Source organism: Punctularia strigosozonata, assembly GCF_000264995.1.
Source record: "Punctularia strigosozonata HHB-11173 SS5 unplaced genomic scaffold PUNSTscaffold_14, whole genome shotgun sequence".
NCBI lineage: Eukaryota > Fungi > Basidiomycota > Agaricomycetes > Corticiales > Punctulariaceae > Punctularia > Punctularia strigosozonata.
This window is the reverse complement of record NW_006767446.1, coordinates 62,944-86,558: the sequence shown is the minus strand read 5'-3', so window position 1 is coordinate 86,558 and position 23,615 is coordinate 62,944. Positions and strand designations below refer to the sequence as shown.

The 23,615-nt window shown below is 55.3% G+C and overlaps 7 protein-coding genes across 7 annotated transcripts; 3 read left to right on the top strand and 4 right to left on the bottom strand.

The window, feature by feature from the left end:
• Positions 1–4,202: 4,202 nt before the first annotated feature.
• Positions 4,203–4,628, top strand: PUNSTDRAFT_137762 (uncharacterized protein; the record flags this gene model as incomplete). The annotated part of the gene is made up of 1 exon (XM_007387418.1): positions 4,203–4,628. One exon carries the CDS (start codon positions 4,203–4,205, stop codon positions 4,626–4,628), a length of 426 nt encoding a protein of 141 aa, XP_007387480.1.
• Positions 4,629–4,743: 115 nt separating this feature from the next.
• Positions 4,744–7,725, top strand: PUNSTDRAFT_46951 (uncharacterized protein; the record flags this gene model as incomplete). The annotated part of the gene is made up of 7 exons (XM_007387417.1): positions 4,744–5,165; positions 5,581–5,731; positions 5,847–6,261; positions 6,362–6,690; positions 6,819–6,869; positions 6,917–7,438; positions 7,498–7,725. The coding sequence occupies 7 exons, from the start codon at positions 4,744–4,746 to the stop codon at positions 7,723–7,725; spliced, it is 2,118 nt and encodes a 705-aa protein (XP_007387479.1).
• Positions 7,726–8,655: 930 nt separating this feature from the next.
• Positions 8,656–9,782, bottom strand: PUNSTDRAFT_137759 (rho small monomeric GTPase; the record flags this gene model as incomplete). Its single annotated transcript, XM_007387416.1, has 8 exons — positions 8,656–8,743; positions 8,812–8,942; positions 9,003–9,152; positions 9,208–9,319; positions 9,374–9,446; positions 9,508–9,514; positions 9,581–9,673; positions 9,765–9,782. 8 exons carry the CDS (start codon positions 9,780–9,782, stop codon positions 8,656–8,658), a joined length of 672 nt encoding a protein of 223 aa, XP_007387478.1.
• A 1,898-nt stretch (positions 9,783–11,680) lies between these two features.
• PUNSTDRAFT_137758 (uncharacterized protein) lies at positions 11,681–14,080 on the bottom strand (the record flags this gene model as incomplete). The annotated part of the gene is made up of 6 exons (XM_007387415.1): positions 11,681–12,484; positions 12,541–12,588; positions 12,640–13,004; positions 13,064–13,487; positions 13,550–13,837; positions 13,913–14,080. The coding sequence occupies 6 exons, from the start codon at positions 14,078–14,080 to the stop codon at positions 11,681–11,683; spliced, it is 2,097 nt and encodes a 698-aa protein (XP_007387477.1).
• Positions 14,081–14,184: 104 nt separating this feature from the next.
• On the bottom strand, positions 14,185–14,796 carry PUNSTDRAFT_137757 (uncharacterized protein; the record flags this gene model as incomplete). Its single annotated transcript, XM_007387414.1, has 1 exon — positions 14,185–14,796. One exon carries the CDS (start codon positions 14,794–14,796, stop codon positions 14,185–14,187), a length of 612 nt encoding a protein of 203 aa, XP_007387476.1.
• Positions 14,797–17,799: 3,003 nt separating this feature from the next.
• On the top strand, positions 17,800–21,198 carry PUNSTDRAFT_127964 (uncharacterized protein; the record flags this gene model as incomplete). Its single annotated transcript, XM_007387413.1, has 9 exons — positions 17,800–18,330; positions 18,399–18,629; positions 18,699–19,004; positions 19,064–19,499; positions 19,569–19,888; positions 19,941–19,967; positions 20,020–20,070; positions 20,119–20,805; positions 20,861–21,198. The coding sequence occupies 8 exons, from the start codon at positions 17,800–17,802 to the stop codon at positions 20,794–20,796; spliced, it is 2,580 nt and encodes an 859-aa protein (XP_007387475.1). The 3' UTR covers positions 20,797–20,805; positions 20,861–21,198.
• Positions 21,199–22,065: 867 nt separating this feature from the next.
• PUNSTDRAFT_137755 (uncharacterized protein) lies at positions 22,066–23,539 on the bottom strand (the record flags this gene model as incomplete). Its single annotated transcript, XM_007387412.1, has 4 exons — positions 22,066–22,866; positions 22,924–22,971; positions 23,023–23,387; positions 23,452–23,539. The coding sequence occupies 4 exons, from the start codon at positions 23,537–23,539 to the stop codon at positions 22,066–22,068; spliced, it is 1,302 nt and encodes a 433-aa protein (XP_007387474.1).
• Between the last annotated feature and the right edge of the window lie 76 nt (positions 23,540–23,615).

The following is a 23,615-nucleotide window of genomic DNA, read 5'->3' as shown; positions in this document are numbered from 1 at the left end:
GAAGGAACTGTCTCTATCGAGCTCCCAGGACCCAAGGATCTTGTGCGCATTAGCCTCCAGAACGTGCTGTATGCAAAGGAGATGCCTATTGGACTTGTCTCGGTTAGCGCCATCGTGCGAGGCGGGTTCAAGGCTCACTTCGAACATCGTGGTTGTCGAATCATCAGCCCGAAGGGCGAGCTCGTCATGACCGTGCCTGAGCGAAACGGCTTGTACCCAATTGGTGCCCAGCCGGTGGCGAAGCGGCCAGCTGGCGAAACGGCCATGGGCGCCACCGTGAAGATGACGCTGCGCGATTTTCACAACCGCATGGGTCACGCCGGTGCTGCAGAGCTGAAGCGGATGGTAGCCGAAGGGATTGTAAAAGGCGTGGAGTTGACTGATACGGAGATGCCGCTGTGCGAGTCTTGCATTGAAGGAAAGCATGCCGCAGCACCTTTCCCCTCCGAGCGTAGGTCTCCTCCTGCGACCCGATATGGCGAACGGGTCCACAGCGACGTCTGGGGCCCAAGTCCGGTGGAAACTTTCGGCGGAAAGCGGTACTATGTCTTGCATATCGACGACTACTCGGACGAGACCATACTGGTCCTCCTCCGGTCAAAAGACGAAGTCTTCACCGTCTACCGCGCGTATGAAGCATGGGCGAAGCAACACCGAGGTGTCGTAGCTATAGGCGAGCATCAGTCGGACCGTGGAGGCGAATACTCAAGCAACGAGTTCCTTGCGTACCTCAAATCTCAGGGTACTGTTGCGCGACGGACTGTCCATGACTCCCCGGCACAAAACGGAAAGGCCGAACGCCTGAACCGAACGATCGTCGAGCATGCCCGTGCCATGCGCCTCGAGGCTGATCTCCCGAAAGCCCTCTGGGGCGAAGCCGTGATGCACGCCGCCTGGCTCCGCAACCGCACGAAGACAAAAAACACGCCGGGCTCCACACCGTTTGAGAAGGCGACCGGGCGTAAGCCCGACCTCTCGACACTCCCGATATTTGGCGCTCGCGTCTGGGTGAAGATTGATGCCGCGTCGAAACTTGATGCCAAGTCCAAAGAGGCCCGGTGGGTCGGATTCGACACAATGAGCAAAGGTCATCGCATATGGTGGCCAGGAACCCCTCGTATATCGGTGGAGCAAAACATCATCTTCGCAGAAGAAGACTGTTCAGTGCGCGTACCGCTCGAGGGGGAGAGTCTGCCGGCAAGCGAGCGAAACGCGCCCGAGACGCCTGATGCCGAGCGCGAGCATAACACGATCAAGCCATCGGTGTCCGAAGCTGCCCCCGCCAACCCGGAGACCGTCCCTAAGCCCGACGAACCAACTTTGCGTCGCTCTGATCGAGTACGCAAGCCGTCGCCATGGGCCCAGGCACTCCGTAATGACATCGCGACCACGGGAGGACGTGGCGCGCAAGCCGTTCCGTCCAGTGTTCTGCCTGAGTTGCAGGATACCAATGCCGAAGAGGAGCATCTTGAACGCGGATTGATGGCTGCGCTGTTGGATGAAGGGTCAGCTTTTGCTTTTGCCGCAATGCCTGGTGACGAACCAAGCGCCCGCGAAGCTTTGCGAGGACCTCAGAGCGAGGAATGGCGTGCATCCATGCAGGCCGAGATAGATGCCCTTAAGCGCAATGAGGTTTTCGATGGTCCGATGGAGGCTCCAAAGGGAGCCAATGTTGTGCGGAGTCACTGGGTGTTGAAGAAGAAGAGAGACGAGACGAATGAGGTGCGAAAATTGAAGTCGCGCGTGGTTGCTGGCGGCAACACGCAGGTGCACGGTGTCGACTACACCGAGACATCGTCCCCAACCATTCGCCTCAGCACACTTCGTTTTCTCCTCGCGTTTGCCGCTGAACGCGGCTATGTTATCGATTCTATCGACTTCGACAATGCATACCTCAACTCCAAGCTCGACACCGTCATCTACATGCGACAACCGCCAGGATTCGAGGTCCCAGGGAAGGAAAATTGGGTCCTGCGATTGAAGAAAGCTCTGTACGGGCTAAAGCAGGCCGGGCGTCAGTGGTACCTCACGTTATGTGAGCTTTTGGTTGATGAACTCGGGTTCACTCGGTGCGAGAGTGACCCCGCAGTGTTCTATGTCTTCGAGGACTGGCTGACACTCGTCCTCGGAATACACGTCGATGATTGCGCTATCATCGGGAGCGGCCAACGCGAAACGACGGCACTAATCGATGCCGTTGGCGAACGCTATTCGATAACGCGACTCGGCGCGATGCGCTGGTTCGTGGGGCTCGAGATACATCGAGACCTCGGGGCGCGAACGTTGACGGTCGGCCAAGGCGCATACATCGACACCATCGTCGACCGATTCCGCATGGCCGATGCTACACCGCTCACCGTACCCGCCGACCCGCACGCCAACCTCTTCGTCGACGTTACCGACGCCGATCGCGAAGAGATGAAGAAACGGCCATACGCGCGCCTGATAGGCTCGCTCATGTACGCCGCCATCGCGACCCGACCCGACATCATGTTTGCGGTATCGACACTCGCACGCTTCATGTCCGACCCCGCCGTCGCCCACTGGAACGCCGCAAAACGAGTCCTGCGCTATCTCATCGGTACGCGAGACTACGTCCTGACGTTCGGGACTGACAACGACGGCGGCGGCCTCGCCTGTTTTTCCGATGCCGACTGGGCAAGCCAGCCGCATCGGCACTCGATTACCGGATGGGTCTTCACATACAACGGCGCAGCGATCTCTTGGAGCTCTCGCAAGCAAACGTTACTCGCCCTCTCGACTACGGAAGCCGAGCTTATCGCCAGCGCGAGTGCATGCCGCGAGCTTGTCTGGATGCGACGTCTATTCTTTGAATTCGGCAAAACCGCGCCAATCGTCACGAACTGCGACAATCAGAGCACGATCACCCTACTCAAAAGCGGCGCTATGAACGCCCGCACGAAGCATATCGACATACATTACCTTTTCGCCCACGAACTCGTCACCTCCGGCTCCATCACCCTCCAGCATTGCCCGACGAACGACATGGTCGCCGACGCACTCACTAAGCCGCTCCCGCGCGCGAAAGTTGAACACTTTGCGCACCTCCTGGGCCTTCGACGTACCGCTTGAGGGGGAGTGTTGGAGATAGATGGTTGATGGGCATGCAAGCGGACGCCGTGTCGGCCGTTGTGCGCGCGGCGCGCGCGCCCTCGCGTGGTATGGACTTATTAGGATACGAAAACTTATACTTCCGCCTTCAGATAACCGTCTCCTTTTCGCGAGCACACGTCTCACTCGCTCCCACATCCGAGCAGTGAGACGTGAGTTCTTCTGTTGCCTGTATACCCTGTGCCGAGAGCTAATGTACCGTAGTTACTTATCTACTAGGTACACGAATGCACACTCGCTCCCACATCCGAGCAGTGAGACTTACTTATCTACTAGACCGCCTGCTCGTTCCGTTCGCGCTCCGTCCCGTCTCTCGTACACCTTCATTACGCCTTGTCAGGTTTTTCATGCGCCCGCGTCTGCTTTTATCTCCCAACGCTGTCTCTTCGTCGCTGTCGATCCTCTCCGCAATGTCATTTTTGTAGGCAATACCCTCGGCATAAATAGACAACGAGGAAGCCTCCTCAGTCTAGTTTTGCTGTTGATATCCTTCTGCAATCCGCTGGCATCAAACCTGTTGTGCAAGCTGTGCTGTCGATTTGTTATCGATGCTTTGTGTTCCTGTATTATAACTGAAATTTTCATGATCATTGACGCTTCCACTGTCTCTACAATGCGCTGTACAAAAGAGATCGACTCTGATTCACGACACGCGCGTTTTGCCCATGCCCGCCATTCCTGGCGCTCATGCATGCGTCGCTGTGAAAGTCCGTGCGGACACACCACCGATGTGCAGCGACCGGCGGCAGAGACTGCGCATTCTTGATGATGAAATAAGTAAAGGCCTCGGAGCAGAAATCGGTATCATCGACCTAAGTGCTCCCTGATCATTCATGACGAGGGTCTCAGCCTTCTCAACGCCACCATTGTGATGATCGCTGCGAATGAAGAGGGTGAGTGAGCCAGAAGAAACGTGCTGCGGATGAATTGATCGGCGAAAATGAATCGACTGAAGACAACACACCAGATAACCATGCGTGTCGGAATAGTCCACACCCCTCGCTATCACACCCACAGAAGAGCAAGTACGACCGCACCTGGGCGAGATCAAGTACCCCGGGGATGTCTTCATGGCTGGTCCGCCCGACAACATGGAAGATAGCATCCCGAAGGGTCCAAAGCCTGAGAAAGGCAACCGCGTTGCTGTGGATCAGGATAGACCAGGTAAGAGGAGTCGGGACGAGGCAGAGACACAAGTAACCCTGCTCCTCGTCCTCACATACGTAACGTACGATCTCTACACTCCCGGTGCCATTCACGATCAGGTTTTGGCCCTTCTCCGTACTGCGATCGACAAGATCGCTGCAGTGCCTGGAGGGTGTGGTCCTCGCTACCCGCAGACAGAAATGAGAACAGGGGAGTTCAGCCCAAGCAAGCGTGTCAACGATAGTCCGGCCAAGCCTGCCACACCCAAACCTCGACGCGAAGAGTCCCCGAGTCCCGCTCCCAAGAGGACGAAGATGGGCCAGTGCTCCTCGCCTTCTTTGATGGGTTGATGACTTTTTGTGCGTGTCCGTTGCCCTTCGGTGAACGTCTAGTCTAACGGAGCCTTGGATAGAGTGCCCTGGACCGTTTTGAGCGCGGCACCCTATACCTCGCGCGTGCTCTGCAATGCCCACATCTCTCGTGTTTCGCTCACTCTTTTTGCTCTCGTGCTCTCGCTACCTCGTGAATCCGCCTCCGGATGGCTTGGAAGACCTCGTACGGGAGTGGTGGGATCTCCTTATTTTCTCGTATATGAACTACAACTACTTCACGCCCGGCGTCCTACACGACCAAGTCCTCGAGCTCTTCGACAGTCACTCGGAAACCATCAAGGCCAGGTACCGTGAAAGGGAGCCGCCTACCACAGCTAGCCCGATCACTGGTCAAGTGGCTTCTTCGCCGGACGCGCCTATTGACACCGCATCGTCGCAAGAGACCAAGAGAAAGCTCCACCCAACGAAACTGGAAACTCTCCAGAAGCCGCCTTCGGTCCCATTCTATCCGACTCCGGATGTCGAATCCTTGAGCCCCGCCTCTAAACGCGCCAAGTTGGACCGCGAATGACCTCATGGTACGCCTGTTGTCACAACGATTGCGATTCAATGCTGACTAGAGTCATTCCTGCGGCCCGCCTCATTAAGCTGTTCATACCGCGTCTGCCTCAACCTCCTCATTGCTGCCCTGTCCACCCGTATTGCTTCCAGCTCCTCGTCGTCAACTCGTCTTTGTGGGCAATACTCTCTGCATAGACAGAAGAGGACACCTCTCCGATGTAGTCCCGCGCTTGTTGTCCGCCTCCTGCTGACGTCAAACCTGTGGTTCAAGCCTTGTCGTCGTTCTGTTATCGATGCTCTGTGTATAAACTGTAATCTTCATTGCCATTGCGATTTCTTTGGTTCTACAGTAGCATGAGCGAGGCCTGTGATGTAGGTGCTCGTGTAGGTGCTCGACACACCAACGCAGCAGAGGTTGTGCCGCCCATGACAGCACGACGCAGTACGCGCCCTCCTGGAACGGCGCACATGGATGCAAGTTCAAACCTGTAACGCCCGAGGAGCAGTGGCGTTTCGATCACGCATCTTTGCCGCCCTTCGTGAGGCTGCGTCAAATGTTCGTGTGCCGGCAGTGGCGGCCCGTGCAACATTGATGTCCGCGGCGTTCTGCAAAGACTTCTTGCAGCGGTCCCGGTTAGCGAAGCGTGTCCTTCATGCCTTCCATGTTCAGAACAGGCTGCTACTCTTTCGAAGGGAGGACGCTGCGAGCTCAGTCGGTACATCAACACCGCCGAGACCATGGAAAGCCAGGGGGAGAAGGAAGTCCCGAAGGATACTTTCGTCGTCCCCACCCAGAAGGTCGTCGAGAAGGTGTTACCCGTCTCCCCTGTGGACGAGTCTCATGCTGAAAGTTTGGCAAAGGTCTCCAAGAGGAGGAAGCTTGCCAACGCGCAGCCTGGCGTAGACAACGCGACCCACGCTGAGCAATATATCCATTCATCTGCTGTGCATGAGTTGGAGGGCTACGATGGGGGACGACAGCCTGCTCGGCGTACTGGCACCTACACCTTGACGAAGACGTTCGGGAAGCCGATCAAGTTTTTCAACACCGTGGACCAGCTTTTGCGCGCCATGAGTGATGCTGTTTCAGGTCCGCCCAACTCCTTCGTGTCGAAATTCGTTCCGAAATTCGTTCCGAAATTCGTTCCGAAATTCGTTCATGATTGACAAGCGCTACTATTTGCTTCAAGGTCATCAAGATCTCTGGTTCGCCGGGGTTTTGCATCGGGACATTAGCCCGGGCAACATCCTGATCGTAGAGAACCCGGAATACGAGGACCAAGTAGGTTGCCTCATCGACCTGGAACACGGCAAGATCTTCGAAAAAGAATTCTTGCCGCTCCCTACCCCGTCCAAAGACGAGCAAGAAATACAAAAACTGGTCGATTATTTCGATCATGACGAAGACCGACGGATCACATACGAGCAGGCTGCCGATCTGTTGGGCCGATACAGGGACAGGGGCGAGGTGTTGTACCATGAACAAGGAGCACGCAACAAGTTCGAAGACACGCGCGCGGTAAGGTTGAACCCCATAGCACGTCGCGTTCGCTGATGTACTGCCAATAGGTTCGTACGAGAATTTTCACACCTGAAGTCCGCCCATCTCGCATGCCTACGTGATTCACGGACTAACGACCCCGCTAGCACCGATGGCCAGATATCTATAGCGAGCAAGCAGCCAGCGCGACGCGGACGGTATGCATAATCTTCGTGAATTGGTTCCTTCTCAATATTCTGCGTAGGGAACGAAGGCGTTCATGAGTGGCGAAATGTTGGAGAGCATTCGGTATCCACGCCTCAGTGACGTATCGAAAAACGCTCCTCATGATGTCATCCACGATATCGAATCCTTTTTCTGGGTCCTCGTCTACCTCGCCATCACTCGACGGGGTTCTGGCGGACATCGCCGCCCTGAGTTGCTTCGCGACGACCGCTCCCCGGAAGTGCTGAAGGTCCAGAACACAGCTTACGCTCTGTTCGATTCACCCAACCCACTCATGCTCCACATCAACAAACTGATATTATTCCAGAATCCGAAGCAGTTCACCGGATATATCATCCCTCAAGTTACCCCGGCGCTGAGCAGCTTGAAGAAACTCATTCAGCAATGGTGGCAACTCCTTGTACTCTCTTACGCGCTCTACGATCGCTATACTCCCGGAGTCATACACGATCAAGTTCTCGCTCTCCTCGACGAGGCTATTGCCGAAATCGCTGCGTCGCCTGGGGGAAATGAAGACCCTGGAGTCCCAGCCGCAACCCAAGTATGGGAGAACAAGCCGAGCAGGCCTAAGAAACAGAAATAAAACTTTACAGTCCAGAGTCCCCGAGCCCTATGCCGAAGAGGATGAAGACCAAGGTCGGGGGAGACGACATGGACGAGGACGAAGAGGGGGACGAGAACGAGAACATGGGTGGAGAGAGTGTGGACAAGGGCGAGGGCGATGATGATAGCGAGGACGATGATGATAGCGAGGACGATGATGATAGCAAGGACGATGATGACGACGACAATGATGATGACGACGACGACGAGAAGGGCGGTGGCTAGGGCAAGACCTACGGCGACGGCGTGGTGGACAAGATCTGTAACGCGGAGCACGGCGAAGACGACCCCGGCTCGCCGTTTCGACGACCTCCAGTGTCAACGCGCCGCTGCTTGTTGGTTGCTTCATCCTGTCTTTACGATCTGTTCAAGGCTCTCGTGCTTCGGTCCTGGGACGCGCACTCAACATACGCGGATGCTCGAGCACCGGACTGGCGTACTTCCTCCAGCATTATATTCATGATCTCTCTCTCCTTCTCTGGCTGCCTAATGTTGTCTCGTAACTCTCTGTCAGAATGCTTTCCCTGCTTCGTCGCTTACGCATCTCAGATCGAACTCCATGTAACATCGTTAACGTCTGATTCTACGATCTTTGCTGGAGCCTCATGCCTCGTGCTCGGATCGCCAACCCACAATTCTTTCTCTGATACGAACGGGGTGAGCATTGGTCAACTTGCCTTCGTCCCATACCACGTGCACGGGTGCGACGTATGAGGCAGACGAGTATGAGATTTCCGACTTCCCTGAAGGGGAGAGAGAGAGGATAAGTCACTATGTATGGGTACGCTTTACTCGATTGTAGGTCCGTGTCGTCAACGAAAAAAAAACAAAAAAAAACAAGCTCAGGCGATGAAAAACACCGCTTTCGAGGGCGGTTGATGGCGGCGAGAGATCGCCACCTCAGAACGCAAAAACCGAAGGGATACGACAACAAGGGCAGAGCGGACGCAGGGAAGATAAGACGCGCTGGGAGGCAGAAGGGGGAGTCCGTGGGGTCGTGACACAGAAAGGACAAAAAAAGGCTCATTGCGTGCGTGTATGCCGGGTGCAGGTAGTTGCAAACGTTCATCGATAATAACAACAAGGAGGCAAAGAAGAGGCTGAGCCGAAGAGCCGATGACCGGAGAGGCACTGCTGCTGGCGGGGCCCTCCCCCCTAGCAGATCACGCAACACCGCCCCGCGCCCTCGTCCTTGCTCACGCCCGAGTTCTTCCTCCGGTGCCCTTGCGCCGCGCCGCCCGAGCTACGACGATCCGGGGTTTAGCACGACATCCCTACTCAGACTAGGAAGGTGTGAGGTTGGACGCTCACCTATCGTTCCGAACGTGCGCGGGCACGCCCTCGCGCATGAGCATGCTCAGCCTCGTCGCGGCCTCGAACACGTCGTCGACGCCCTCAATCTTGAGCGCGGAGCACTCCTTGTACCCCCGCGCGCCGATGGACTGCGCGCGTGCGGGATCAGTATTTGACCAAGAACGCGAACGGAGCAAGTGGGGCTTCACCTGAGCGACGCGCTCGGCCTGGGCGCGGGTGACGAACAGCGGGTGGGACGGCGCGGTGTTGTCCACGTCCGGCGGGCGGAGATCCGACTTGCAGCCGACGAGGAGGACGGGGATGGTCTGGCCACAGATCGAGCGCACTTCCTCTATCCACTGCAGAGGCGTGTCAAAGGGGGAAGCAGGAGGAGAGAGCAACGGGAGCGCGTACCTTCACGGTGACGTTCTCGAGCGAGTCCGGCGTGTCGATCGCGAACGCGATAAGGATGACGTGCGACTTGGAGTAGGAGAGCGGTCGGAGGCGTTCGTACTCTTCTTGCCCGCTGTCAACGGCCTTTCGTCAGTCTCCACTCATCGGAAGACGCAAACGGACGGACGCGGTATCCCATAGCGCGAGCTGGACCGGCTTGCCGTCGAGCCTGATCTCTGCGACATAGTTTTCGAATATAGCTTGGGGTTCGAGTCAGCATCCCAAGGCCGGGTATAGGTCATGACGAGCGAGCGGGCGTACTGGGTTGCTATAAAAAGAACAGAGATTTTCGGCATGGGTTCGTCAAAGGTTGTATACGTGATACGCGACGCACGTATTCTTTTGGGAACTCGCCGAGGGCGAAGGAGCAGAGGAGCGAGGTCTTGCCGCACGCGCCGTCACCAACGATGACGAGCTTCCTGCGGATCTGTGGGCCCGCGCAGATCTTTCGTCAGCGGCAAGGAACGAGGATAACCCAGAAGATGAACGAAAGAAGCAGGAAGGACGAGAGAGCTCACAGCGGCCTGGCTGGACATCCGGACGATTCGAAGGTGTTGTGAGCGGCTAACTGCGCGTGTCGATTACGCGGTGTGTGCGTGGCTTGGCTTCCGAGTGCTATGGGTGGGATCAGGACCAGGGTCAGCCAGGATCGCGAAACGCGGTCGTAAGATATAGCTGAGTCGTACGACGCACGGAACGATGACGGAAGCTGTGAAATGTGCCCTGGGTCTTCTTCGCGCGCACAAGGTTCAGAGGTGCGTCAGGGCGTGTCGTTGGGTAATATGCCTGCCTCGATCGAAGCGCAGTGGGTCACACAAGCCCTGGTAGTTCGTGTTCGTGTATATATGCCCTGGAGCGCGAGCTGGGCGGGAGAGAAGGGGACGAGGAGAGGACGGGCGCGTGAAGGAGAAAAGGGCAGAAGGCGGGAGGGCGAGGCAAAGAGCTGAGCAGGGGCGGTGCGACTGCGATGACGCCGGTGCGGTGCCCGGCCGAGCGCGCGCGCCGCGACTTGCCGGATCGCCTCTGCGCGTTCTTCTTCCCGAGCGAACTCGCACATCCCTGTTCTTCAGGATCACACCATCCTCTCACCGAGCTCATTGTCCGGCCAATGTTATCGTCGATGTTATGTTGCAGACCGGGTTCTTCTCTGCAAGCTCGCCAGCGTTGAGTTCGACCATCGGTGAACGGCCTGATCCGACGCTGTGCAAGTCAACGTGCAGCAATGCACCGATCGTATACAAAGCTTGTACTTAGACGTAGGATCACCGTCTCCATCTCCCCTCAGCGCCCGCTACGCCACCCCGAACTCAAAACCGCCTATCGTGCGCCGCCCCCCGGATATGCGAACACCCGGTTCATCCTCGCACGCCCGGTCTGCGAGCCCGCTGCTTCGTGTCTATAAACATATATACACTTTAGTTCTCATCGACGAGTGGGGCTAGCCGACCTTCTGCAGTGCTCGTCTCCCAGCACGTTCGCAGACTGCAGTGTATCCCCGCGCTCGAACCACTCTGGCTAATGTTAGTCACGGCCATTCGCGACCGTCATGGAGGCTCATGTACTCCGGCTGTGATCAAACGATAGTCATACTGGGTCTCGCCCGCTTCGTTTCCATCCGCACAGGCGATACGTCAAAGACGAACGCCGGACCGTAACGTTACTCTAAGTTCTAGCGCAATCCAGAACCGCGTCGTCAGTACCAGCGAGGAGGGCCAAGGAACCATTCCACACCATCGTCCTCCCGGAGCGTTCCGATGCAGGTGCCACACGAACGATAACACGCATATGTACCGACGAACGTACGATGGCGAAAACTGACGTATCCTTCCGCTAACCTCGGACGTCTTCGGACCGTACAGGCAAAGGTATGGAGATCGTACGAGACCTCGATGACCGCAACGTAGTCGTTCTCGACTCTTCTGAGTGAGGCTTGGGCTGGGAAGAAGCGTAACCACCCTTTGCGAAAGCGGGGTCGAATCCAAGCGGGATATCGACCGGTTTGCCTTGGTGGAGCGTTCAAGCACGCTTCCTGGGAACGAGGCGATCGCTGAAAGTTTGTGGATTCAAACGTGAACGACGTTACATTGGCATCGATCCAACATATGTATACGATTCGACATCGCTTTACGAGATGACATGACGCGGGGCATAGACAAGAAGAGGCAGAGGTCGTGGATAAAATACATGCGCGAGCACGCGCCGGGTCCGCGTCGTAGGACGCTTGCGTAAGGTGGGTATGCAAATCCAGGGCAGGCGACGCGACAGCACGAGAGCGAAACGATAGCGAAACGTGAGAGCGGTAGACGTCACAGGGCGCAGATAGAGCAGGACGCTGGGATCGACAAGATGCCCGGCACTGTGCTGGGAACTACGGTAGCTCGATCGGTGATCGTTGGTCGACGTAGCCTCGACAGCGCTCACCGACCGAAGGCCTTCAATCAAACAGAGGTGCAGAGTCGTCGTCGATGTCGCGTTCGCGGTGCTCAAGGTCCCCTTCGTTGTCCGTCCTTCTCTTCTTACTCGAGGGGAATTCGGGCGCAGCACCGGGGTTGGGATTCGGGGTCGGGGATTCGGATCCATCTCTTCTAGGCGAGGGACTCCTTCTAGGCGGGGAACTCCTCGCCCTGCGTGGGGAACCGTCCCAATGTCCGGTTTGCGTCGAAGGCTCGGTCTCGCTCCGTCCCAGAATAGGCGGCAACTGCTGCGTCGCCAGATCGGGCGTCGTGGTACGCTTCTCGTCCGCACCGTGGGGAGGCGCCTCGGCCAACTTTTTGATGGCGGCGTCGAACAGAGCGAGAACCTGATCGTGGATGATCCCCGGGGTAAGGCGATCGTAAGTCAGGTACGAAAGGGCCATGAGCCGCCACCACCCTTCCAACAGCGTCGAGAGACACTGTAAGTCAGGGTGAACCTCTGGAAGTATAGACTTGATGAAGTGATCGGGAGCGTTCAGTATGCTCTCCTTGGTGTAAATAAGCGTCTTGTGAGACTTTGTATCGAATAGGCAGTCGACAAAGAGTCGAAGGGGAATGTCCTTAGGGTCGAGAAGAGAAGGTCCCAATTCAGGGCGGCGACTTCCCCTACAGCCGTCTCGAGTGATGCAGAGGTAGACGAACACCCAGAAGAACGACTCCACATCGTGGATGACGTGGTGATTGTGGGTACGGTTCTCAGAAGTTTTTTCGTACAGCTTGGGTGCGGGTAGCAATAGCTCGCCGCTCATGAAGGCCTCCGTGCCCTATATGCTCGCGTCGTTGAGAAAGAGACCAGAGGGAGACATGGAGTTGTACTTACAGTTAATCGCTCTTCGCTCTTCGCCGTCGCGCGATCCACGTCTGGAAACTGCAGGGTCCATTGTCAGGAGGGTTCGCTTCGATGCGATAGCAGACTCACACTTGCAACCTTATCGGACGTGGTACTAAGCATATGCGCAATTATGGCTTGGTCTGAAAACTTCCTTCTTTGCAAGGCTAGACAGCGAGATTCAATCTCGCAGGCAAACCCATGGCGGTTCAGAAGATCTTGTGCCTGGTGGTGCGAAAGTTCGACGCCGAGTTTACGCTTGAGCCCCTTGATCAACGATTCGCATTCCTCGTCATCTGGAGGGTCGGTGAAGGGAGTTTCGACATCGTGTTCATATATCTTGCCGTTTTGAAGGTCGATGAGACGGCCCGTATACTTGCCGTCTTCGACGATCAGGATGTTGCCGGGACTGATATCCCTATGCATTGCGCGGCTAAACCAAAGGTCTTTGTGCCCTAACATGCCCGTTTGGGGTCGTAAATCGTTGATGAAACGACGTGGTAACGTGACGCACCCTGTATAGCATCGCGCATCGCGCGCAAAAGCTGTCCCACGCTTGTGAAGAACTTGATCGGCTTCCCGAACGTCTTCATCAAGGTATAAGTGCAAACTCGCCGAGCGGGCTGGCGTTCCTCGCCCAAGTTTTCTAACTTGCCCTCGGCGGATAAATGGATATATTTCTCAGCGTGGGTCGCGTCGTCGACGCCAGCCTGCGCATCGGCAATCTTCCTCCTCTTAGAGACCTTCTCCAGACTTTTAGCCCTCAACTCCTCCAAGCCCCGACGTATCGACTGGTGAGTGTTGTCGACGGCGTCGTCCACCATAGCATCTGCGCAAAACTCAATCTCGCACACCGGCGAATCCTTCGTTAACACCGATCGGATATCTTGTTCCGTGGGAGCCGTTATCAGACGCCAAATCCGTTTCAAAACGCATTCCTGACAAACACGAAGGTTAACGCCCATGAAGACAGAGAGCGCGGTCAAGTGCGACGACATACCTCCCCATTCTCGTCTTGCACCTTCCAGACCACCGTCCCGCTTCCTGATAACGATGCGGCCCGTATGATACTGAGAGCTTCCGTAGTGTAATAGACTCTTCCGGGGTGCACGGTAATCTGCCACTTGGTGTCGTAGAGCGATTGGCCAAAGTCCGACGGTTTTACCGAAGGGTCGGTGGGGGCTATCCATTCCTCTCCTCGCGCGAGCAGCATGTTAGGATCCCAGCCCAGCCTATGCGGCTCCAGTTGGGAGAAGGCCATGATGATCCGGATAAACGTCTCCGGCTCCTGTATGCGCGATGGAAGCAGATGCGTCAGACGGCGGGCTCACACGGCCAACGTAGTGACGGAAGGGAGACTGACCGAGTGAATATCTATCGGGTCCTCCGTTCCTATCAGCCCCGACCTATCGCACAACCAGACGAGCAACTTGCGTCCGCACAGGAGCAGCCCGAGAACGAACCGGCGGTCCAGCTGTTCGCCGAGAACGAGACGCATGTATCGGCACAGTTGCAAAACGCCGTCCGACATGGTGCGTTCGTCCTCCTTGGTTTTGACCTCAACCGGGGTGTGTACGCGTAGCCACCAGAGCTTTGGGACCTGTTCGTCACCGGGATCGTCATCAACACCAGCAACTAGAAACACGAAGACGAATGACGTGCCTGTTCATCGGGCGCCTTGCGCTTCTTGTCGTTCGTCTCCTTGCCTTCACCCTCCGTCTCCTCCTTCGGGCCGTCGTTGGGATCCTCTCCGAGGACCGACACGATATCAGGGCGAACGTTGGCAGCGTAGGGGTTGAGAGAAGTGAGCGTTCGGTCGAAAACCTCCGGCCATGCGATGTGCGTCCGCGGCTGGTGTCCCAAACCCTTGAGCGCGCGGCCAATGCCCGCTACTGTGCGTATGAACGGAAGGTAGAATGACTGCTCGGTCGCGTCCCGGTGGTCTGGAAACTGGCACCATCGATTGTCATAGAGACCGTTATGTTTGAGTCGTTCGAGTACAGACTTTGCGACCTCCGCATCGGCACCAGGATCAGTGGAGACGGAAAAGAGGCTGTCGACGAAGTTTGCGGTGGGGACAACGAAAGCGTTCTTCTCGACTTCTTTCTCTACCTGGCTTTGCATCGTCTCGACAGTGTCGATGAACTGCGTGAGCTCGTAGCGGCCTGGCTTTGGAGGTGTGGTGTTTGACGATTTTGAAGCCCCGCCGCACAACTTAACCAAGTCGTCGAAGAACGCAGTTGCCATAATAGGATTTGTTTGCTATTTGTGGCGCGGAAATCCAGATTAAACCGAGCTTCATGGTCGCCAATGCCCGGCCTTTAAACAGAAACGCAACGCGATCACGTGCTTCATGCCAGGCAGCGAAACGCCACAGCGAGTCAGCGCCAGACCACAACGAGTCATGGTGATCGAACATGATCGCCTTGTATTATGCCTGCTATGGCAGGATCAGTGCACCTTATCATACTCACAAGCCTCATGTTGCATCCGAAGACCGCTGCGCTGGCTATGCCCTGTATCGGATCGATGTCTTTCAAGAACGATGCCTTCAGGAGGAAAGCCTATACCGAAGTCCCGGGTTACCATTTGCTTCAGGACTGCGAAGGACGTGTTCCACAATATAGGTGTGCATCTGGTAGTGATTCCCAAGTTTCAACCATTGTTCGGCCATGAGTTTCGTGGCGAGATCTTGATCGATACGTTCTGCGTCTGCTTTCTCTCCGAACACTGTGTTGAACAAGGATCTTTCCGTCGCAGAAGTCTTCCCCCCGCGATCACGGCTTGGTCGATTGGGAGCATTGTTGCGCTCCTCTTTGGGTCATTCCCTTCAACATACTATTTGGGGCTTCGCAAAAACTGCTTGGATCCACGCCGTGCCCCACACTCCTGAGCGATGGTCGCTGTTTCTCGGTTTGGAGATCCACCTGGACGCTCGCATGCAACCGATTCCTCCGGTGATCACAATCCACATCGAGCTGTGTGCTCCATGTATTTGTGTCCCGTGTGCAGTTATGATGTATCGTTTGCACCTTCGAAGTTCGCCTGGAGCTCGTGCGCTGCCCAGAAAATGACGGTTTAAACACGAACGTGGTCGGATGTCATTTGATATCCAGTACTAAAGGCGACCCTCTCTTGTAGCGCCCGGGTATGTAGTCCAATACCCACACGCTATACAGCGATTCACCGTCAGTTTCAGGAAACAACATTCATATTGATCGACCGCGAATGACTCGTACTACGCTTACTACGGCAGCTCATCATACTGACACGCATGTTTTGCTTCCGAAGGAAGGCGACTACGCCGACTATGTCCTGTTCTAGTTTCTCGGGGCAGATCACTATCTTACAGAAACATCGCCTCAAAGAGACAAGGATGTAGCGATGCCCCAGGCTATTGTACCGATTTGTGCCTGCAGCGGCCATTCTCAGCTGCGACTTCATAGTGAGTAGACCAATTGCAGATCGCGATCACGCAAGACACGCAAGAGCTGTGGGATGCTTTCGATGGTAGGCTTTTTCACATCATGCCCAAGGTTAACCTCTGAACTATTTTACGAGGGTGGACTGCACAATGTGCCACGCTCAATGTCACCCGGAGTCTGACTGGCCGGCATTTACGTTACTTTGCTACTTAGTCATGAAACGTTGTTAAGTAAGACGTGAGATATGTTTCATCGACGACCTCTGGATGACGATTGGATGGAGTCCATATATACTGCCCGACTCAGCGTTGGGCACCGTCCACGGTGGACCGGCGTATAATATATTCATCCCTCTCTCGCAGCTGAAATCCGTTCCCCAGCTTCGTGTTGAAATGCTATCCCTGCTTTGTCGCTCACGCATGTCAAATCGTTTTAAATGTAACGTCGTTTGCGTTGAAATCTACGGCTTTCAGCCGCTGTTCCATTCGTACGTGACATGCTGGCACCGTCACCTAAAACCTCCACCCCGAGACGAAGCGGTCTAGGTCCGTGAACACATCATCATCCCCGAGGTCAGCTCGACTGCTTACACGTCTGCGTAGTCCGAGCACCGAGCACCAGCTTCCAGACACCACGGCCTAATGTCCGGATCGGGCAAGCAAATCTCGCATGCAGGGTACCAAGGCCTTCATGAGTGGCGAACTCTTGACGACTGAGTACTGTGCAAGGAGTGCGCTGAGGCTTGCCACGGCGGTGATCCGCGATATCGTACACGACCTAGAATCTTTCTTTCGGGCACTAATCTAGCTCATCATGCGTCGATAGGGTCATGGCGGGCACCCTCACCCTGGATTGCGCAAGCGAATCCCATCCCTGTTTAAGGAGGACATCTGGAACGTAACGCACTACCTAGTTGACTTTGACGATATATCGATCCTCTAGTACAGCAAGAGAAAGATATTCTGTGATCTGGGGGACATCAACGTTTACATCATCTCTACCTTCAACTGCAAAGGCTCGTTCCTTGTATGTATATCAGCACTTACGTTCATTTATCGATGATACCACAGAGAAGCACAGGAGAGAGGAGAGCTGAGAACAGATGCCGGGGTCTGGCGAGGCCCCCCATAGCAGTTCACGTAGCACAGCCCGGGTTTTTCGGAGTGCAAATAGGCCCAAAACAGTATACTGAAGCGCGCGACCAAAAAGAGCCCAGAAGGTGCTCTATGCAGGCCACAACAAGATTAATGAAGTGCCGCGTCCACGGAGATATCATCAGCAGGTTCCTTTCTTCACATACTGGTCCTACGAACGCACAGCAGAGGTCCAGTAGGGAAGCTATATGGAACACGGAAAGTCATCTACATCAGCTTCGCGACGCAAAATCAATGGCTGAGCAATGATCGAACCTTGTGGAGCGATACAACGAAGTACGGTGTAGACGACCTGCAACCGGTGTTCTGATCATGGAGTCGATCAAGAGTACCGTTTTCGTAGTACACTAAGTTCCATTGTAGTCCAGAATTGTGGCACTTCGTCCCTCATGGAGGTGCTGTCTTTCCAGATAGCCGGCCGTTCCGCGGACAGTGGGTCCTCGCGAACACAGCGAGGCATGCAGCACTGATAAGTCGTACAAATCCTGCCATAGTAGGCATAACACGAGGCGAGTGCAGTCGATCGCCATGAGTCGTCATGTTGTTTTCAGTCCAACTGTGACTCGCTGTGTAGCGTCCGAGTATGTGGTGTTTGCCACGTGCCTTGTGCAGGTCTGTTTAAAATCCCGGCGATCCTGCGTCTTGGTTGAATGCCGCACAAACCCTAGGTCATGGTTCGGAAGCGGCGCTACGCTGTCCGACCGTCCGCGGGCACAACGGGCGTCGTTCACGCCACCACACCTCCAAAGACCTCCGAGCACCATGAACAGTCTCGACACCTAACCACCGTCGACAAGATGCGAGCCATGGTGTCCGACGAACTGGAGGATCACGCCTTCGTGGTCCCCACCGAGCGTTTCATCGACTGCATTCTCTCCGAAGACCCGCAGGCCGACGCGGACGTCGCAGCCGCAGTTTTCGATAAGCTCACCACAGGGCAGAAATACGCTGCAGATCGCTGGAGTGGCTTTCCGTCTGACGGTGCGACAGAATCCGAGCTTTACCTGCCATTCATCCGGATCGCGACGCACATCGGAGCTGTATTGAAGGAACTGGACCCAGAGCGCAAGCCGGGGACGCACGTCGCATGGTCACCGCGCCCGGATACGGTTCTCAAGTCCCTCCACAAGAATGCTGCGCAGCTTCGTCCCGACATCGTGGCTGTCATAGGCGAGCAAGATGCGGTTGACCAGATGCAAAAGGTGAGGCAATTCATTCCCTTTCACCTCCAGCCGTTGATGCTCACTCAACTATGAACTTCGACTCTCAGGATGCGCATTGGGTACGAGTTCATACTCCGGTAGAGGTCAAGCGTGCAGCCGATGCCAAAACCGTGGCAGAAGGGGTCGCACAACTGTGCAGATATATCCGCATGGTACTCGGCGACCAGCTCGATCGCCGGTTCGCCCTCGGAATGCTTTTGTGTGGTTCGAAGCTGTCCGTCTGGCTGTGCGACAAGTCTGGATTGATAGGGACGCGAAATATGATCGACATACATAAGGTTGGTATCGCTATCGTTTCTGAGTGTACGCGCTGGCCGTTTACGATGCCTCACATGATATGCACACAGCAACCAAAGCAGTTCATTCGAGTCATCATGGCACTCTCGCGACTTCCGCCGTCAAGGCTCGGTTGGGACCCCGACATGCTCCTCATCACGCCATCCGGTCGAATTCTCCCGTCCACCGACCCTTCCGTCGGATATACGGACTTTCGCTCTTCCTTGTACGACACGAAGTGGCAGATCACCGTGCAGTCCGTGGGAACCGAACACGTTCTCGTCACGGAGAAAGCTCTCAGCATCGTACGCGCAGCATCACTCTCGGGGAGCGGTACCGTGATATGGAGAGTAGGAGAAAAAGCTAACGTCGAGAAGGTGATCTTTTGCGAATATGCCTTGGTTGATCGCCGACATTAATCCTCGGTTATCCATAGAAATACGTGCTCAAGCGCATCTGGCGCCTCGCTACCGCACCCACAGAAGAGCAAGTACGATCGCGCCTGGGCGATACCCCGCGAGTGTGCAAGATCAAGTACTCTAGGGATGCCTTCGTAGCTGGCTCGCTCGACAATACGGAAGATAGCATTCGGAAGGGTCTGAAGCCTGAGGAAGGTGACCGTGTTGCTGTGGATCAGGATAGACCAGGGAAGAGGAGTCGGGCCGAGGCAGAGGGCGACGCGGGAAATGACGACGCAAGTAACCCTGAGAAGTATATCCATATCGCTGCAGAAGACCGGCTGGTCATCGTAGGCGTCCACAAGCCTGACAATCGCGTTCGCTGCTACACCTTGATGGAGACATTCGGAAAGCCTATCAAGTTTTTCGACAACGTGTCGCAGCTATTGCATGCCTTGAAAGATGCCGTAGAAGGTGCGCTCGATTGATCCCGGTTACTTTTCGTCTCTGACTGACGAAACATCTATCCTGCCGTTGATATAGGACATCAAGAGCTCTGGTTTTCCGGATCACTCCACAGAGACATTAGCCCGGGCAATATCCTCATCGTGGAAGACGATCAAAGCGAAGAAGACGCAGGCTCCCTCATCGACCTCGAACATGGCAAGATCCTCGAAGATCTCATGCCGATGCCTTTGCCTTGCAAGGACCGTCGACAGTGTCAGAAGCTGGTCGATTGGTATGAGGACCGTCCCGGTGTCGATGTTTCGTTTGAGCAGGCCGAAGATCTGCTCGGTCGATACCAAGACCCTGACAATGTGGTTGAACATGTAAAGAAAGCTCGCGGTGCAGGCATGAGCGCGGTAATGACGAAAGGGCTCGCACGTCTAGCATTCACTGACATATTACCAACAGATCCGTGAGGACTTCATTGCACCCAAAGTCAGCTGGCCTCGTTTGTCTACGCATTCGTGGGTTGACGTCCTTACGCTAGAACCAATACTTCGATGTCAGGAATACAGTAGCAGCCAGCAAAACACGGACGGTATGCCGGATGGTAGTGATTCGTACCCCTTCTGATGCGCGCACGTAGGGTACGAAGGCTTTCATGAGTGGCGAGCTCCTGTCGCAACATCCGTACGCACACAGTACAGATAACCGTCCCGGATGCGGCGCCCACGACGTCCTTCACGATGTGGAATCTTTCTTCTGGGTTCTCGTCTACCTCGTCATTACTCGAGAAGGATACGAAGGACATCGTCGCCCCGAATTACTTACGAATACACCCTCTCTGGAAGAGGAGACCATTCAGAACGTGACATACTGCCTATTCGACGCTGCCGACGAGCTAACCCTGCGGGACAACAAGAAGGACTTGTTCTTGAATCCCGAGGATTTCAAGCTCCATATCCTCCCGATGTTGAACCCGAGGCTAGAGTCGAAGGACGTCCTGGCTGAATTGGTTGAGAACTGGTGGAAACTCCTCGTCCTCACATATTTAACGTACGATCTTTACACTCCCGGTGTCATTCACGATCAGGTTTTATCCCTTCTCCGTACTGCGATCGACAAGATCGCTGCAGTTCCTGGAGAGAGTAGTCCTCGCTACCCGCAGACAGAAACAAGAACATGGGAGTTCAGCCCAAGCAAGCGTGTCAACGATAGTTCGGCCAAGCCTGCCACACCCAAACCTCAACGCGAAGAGTCCCCGACCCCCGCTCCCAAGAGGACGAAGATAGGCCAGAGCTCCTCGCCTTCTTTGATGGGTTGATGACTTTTCGTGAGTGTTGGTCATCCCCTGCGGTGAACGTCCAGTCTAACGGAGCCTTGAATAGAGTGTCCTGGATCGTTTTGAGCGCAGCACCCTAACTCGCGTGTGCTCTGCAATGCCGACATCTCTCGTGTTTCGCTCTCTTGTTTCGCTCTCGTGCTTTCGCTACCTCGTGGATCCGCCTCCGGATTCACATAAATACCCTGCGGGCGCTTCCAAGGCGCGGATTCGGCGCGCACTCGCGCATGTACTTTATCGAATGATCCCTCTCACTTTCTCTGTGTGCTGAACACCCGATATATCATCTTATAACGTGATGTCAAAACGTTATCCGTGTTTTGTCGCTTACACATACTAAGATTGATTCCATGTAACGTCGTCAATGATCTAGCTGAATGTCCCTCCATCTTCTCTCACTTGGCAGCGGTTGCTGACAGAGGATCTCTATTCAATGTCCCGTTGTTTGCATGTCAGATTGTCCGTCTCCGGCGAGGATTTTTTCCAGGCTTGAGCTGTCGCATCTGGGCAGACCCTCAGTCGCGGATTCGACATGGCACGCCCGCTGGAGGCAAGTTCCCGATAGCAGTGTCGAAAAGAGCGAGAACCTGTTTGTTGATGTAAGTCGGTCATGGGTCGCATACGAGAGGGCCATAAGTAGCCACCAATCAGACAAGAGCTTTCCTGACCCGAACCTGATATGACACATTTCGGCAGGTATAGACAAGAGGAGGCAGCGATCGTGGATAGTAGTCTCGAATCCAGCCGCCCTATCGCAAGCGCACCAAACTCAAAGCAAAGAGAAAGGGTTGGAGTCGGTGCTGGATCCGAGCTAAGGGTGAGGTAGACAGAGCATGTCGAAAGTCGGGCAATGTCAAGTCTTGTTATGTCAACGTCGGATTTTGAGGTTTGGTGCGCTGTTCTGCGCGAGACGACCCCAACCATCCCATCTGACGTTGACCCGACAAGACGTTTCTCTGACACTAGCTTTCGTCATCGCAGATCTATTCTCGTCCGCGCAGAACGGCCGGTTTCGAGACTACGTGGATAGAATACATGCGCGAGCGCGCGCGGGGTCCGCGTCGTAGGACGCTGGCAGAAGATGAGCATGCAATTCAGGGGCCGGAGACGCGACAGCACGAGAGCGAAACAAGAGCGAAACACGACAGCGGTAGAAAGGTGCCGGGCACTGTATTGGAAGCTTCGTCAGGTCCATCGTTTGATCATTAGCCAACGTAGCCTTAACAGCGCTCACCGACGGAAGGCCGTCAATCAAACAGAGGTGCAGTTGTCGTCGTCGATGGCGCGTTCGCGTTCCTCAAGGTCGCCTTCGTTGTCCGTCCTTTTCTTCTTACTCGAGGGGAATTCGGGCGCAGCACCGGGGTTGGGATTCGGGGTCGGGGATTCGGATCCATCTCTTCTAGGCGAGGGACTCCTTCTAGGCGGGGAACTCCTCGCCCTGCGTGGGGAACCGTCCCAATGTCCGGTTTGCGTCGAAGGCTCGGTCTCGCTCCGTCCCGGAGTAGGCGGCGACTGCTGCGTCGCCGGATCGGGCGTCGTCGTACGCTTCTCGTCCGCACCGTGGGGAGGCGCCTCGGCCAACTTTTCGATGGCGGCGTCGAACAGAGCGAGTACCTGATCGTGGATGATCCCCGGGGTAAGGCGATCGTAAGTCAGGTACGAAAGGGCCATGAGCCGCCACCACTCTTCCAACAGCGTCGAGAGACACTGTAAGTCAGGGTGAACCTCTGGAAGTATAGACTTGATGAAGTGATCGGGAGCGTTCAGTATGATCTCCTTGGTGTAAATAAGCGTCTCGTGAGACTTTGTATCGAATAGGCAGTGGACGAAGCGTCGAAGGTGGAGGTCCTTACGGTCGAGAAGAGAAGGTCCCAATTCGGGGCGGCGACTCCCCCTACAGCCGTCTCGAGTGATGCAGAGGTAGACGAGCACCCAGAAGAACGACTCCACATCGTGGATGACGTGGTGATTGTGGGTACGGTTCTGAGAAGTTTTTCCGTACAGCGTGGGTGCGGGTAGCAATAGCTCGCCGCTCATGAAGGCCTCCGTACCCTACAAATCCGCGTCGTTGAGATAGAGACCAGAGGGAGGAGCTGGAGTTGCACTTACAGTCAATCGCTCTTCGCTCTTCGCTGTCGCGCGATCCACGTCTGGAAACTGCAGGGTCCATTGTCAGGAGGGTTCGCTTCGATGCGATAGCAGACTCACACTTTCGACCGCATGAGACGTGGTACCGAACATATGAGCGATAATGGCTTCGCGTGAGAACCCCTTGTTTAGGCAGTTCACACAGTAGAACATGACCATTCCGAAATGCCCGTGCCGATTCAGAAGTTCCTGTGCCTGGTCCTTCGATATATTGACATCGAGCATGTTCTCCATGCTCATAGTCAATAACTGATAGTCTTCGTCCCGGTGGGAGCCGTCGAGAGGCGTTGCTACAACGTCTTTATATATTGTGCCGTTTTGGAGGTCGATGAGACGGCCCGTATACTTGCCGTCTTCGACGATGAAAATGTTGCGAGGGCTGATGTTCCCGTGTAGCATGCCGCTAAACCAAAGCTCTCGATGCCCTGAGTACACAGTTCATGTGTTCAGTAGCCTCCGGGAGAGCGTAAGCTTCGAAATGTATCTCACCTTTGATTGCATCCCGCATAGCATATAAGAGCTGCGAAACATCTTCGAAAAATTGGATGGGCCGTCCGACCAGGGTCGTGGTGTACATGAGTAAGTGAGTAGCAATGCGGAGATAGAGTTGCACCGAGTATTGCTCGAAGTCCGAGTCTTGAAAAGGGCGAGCT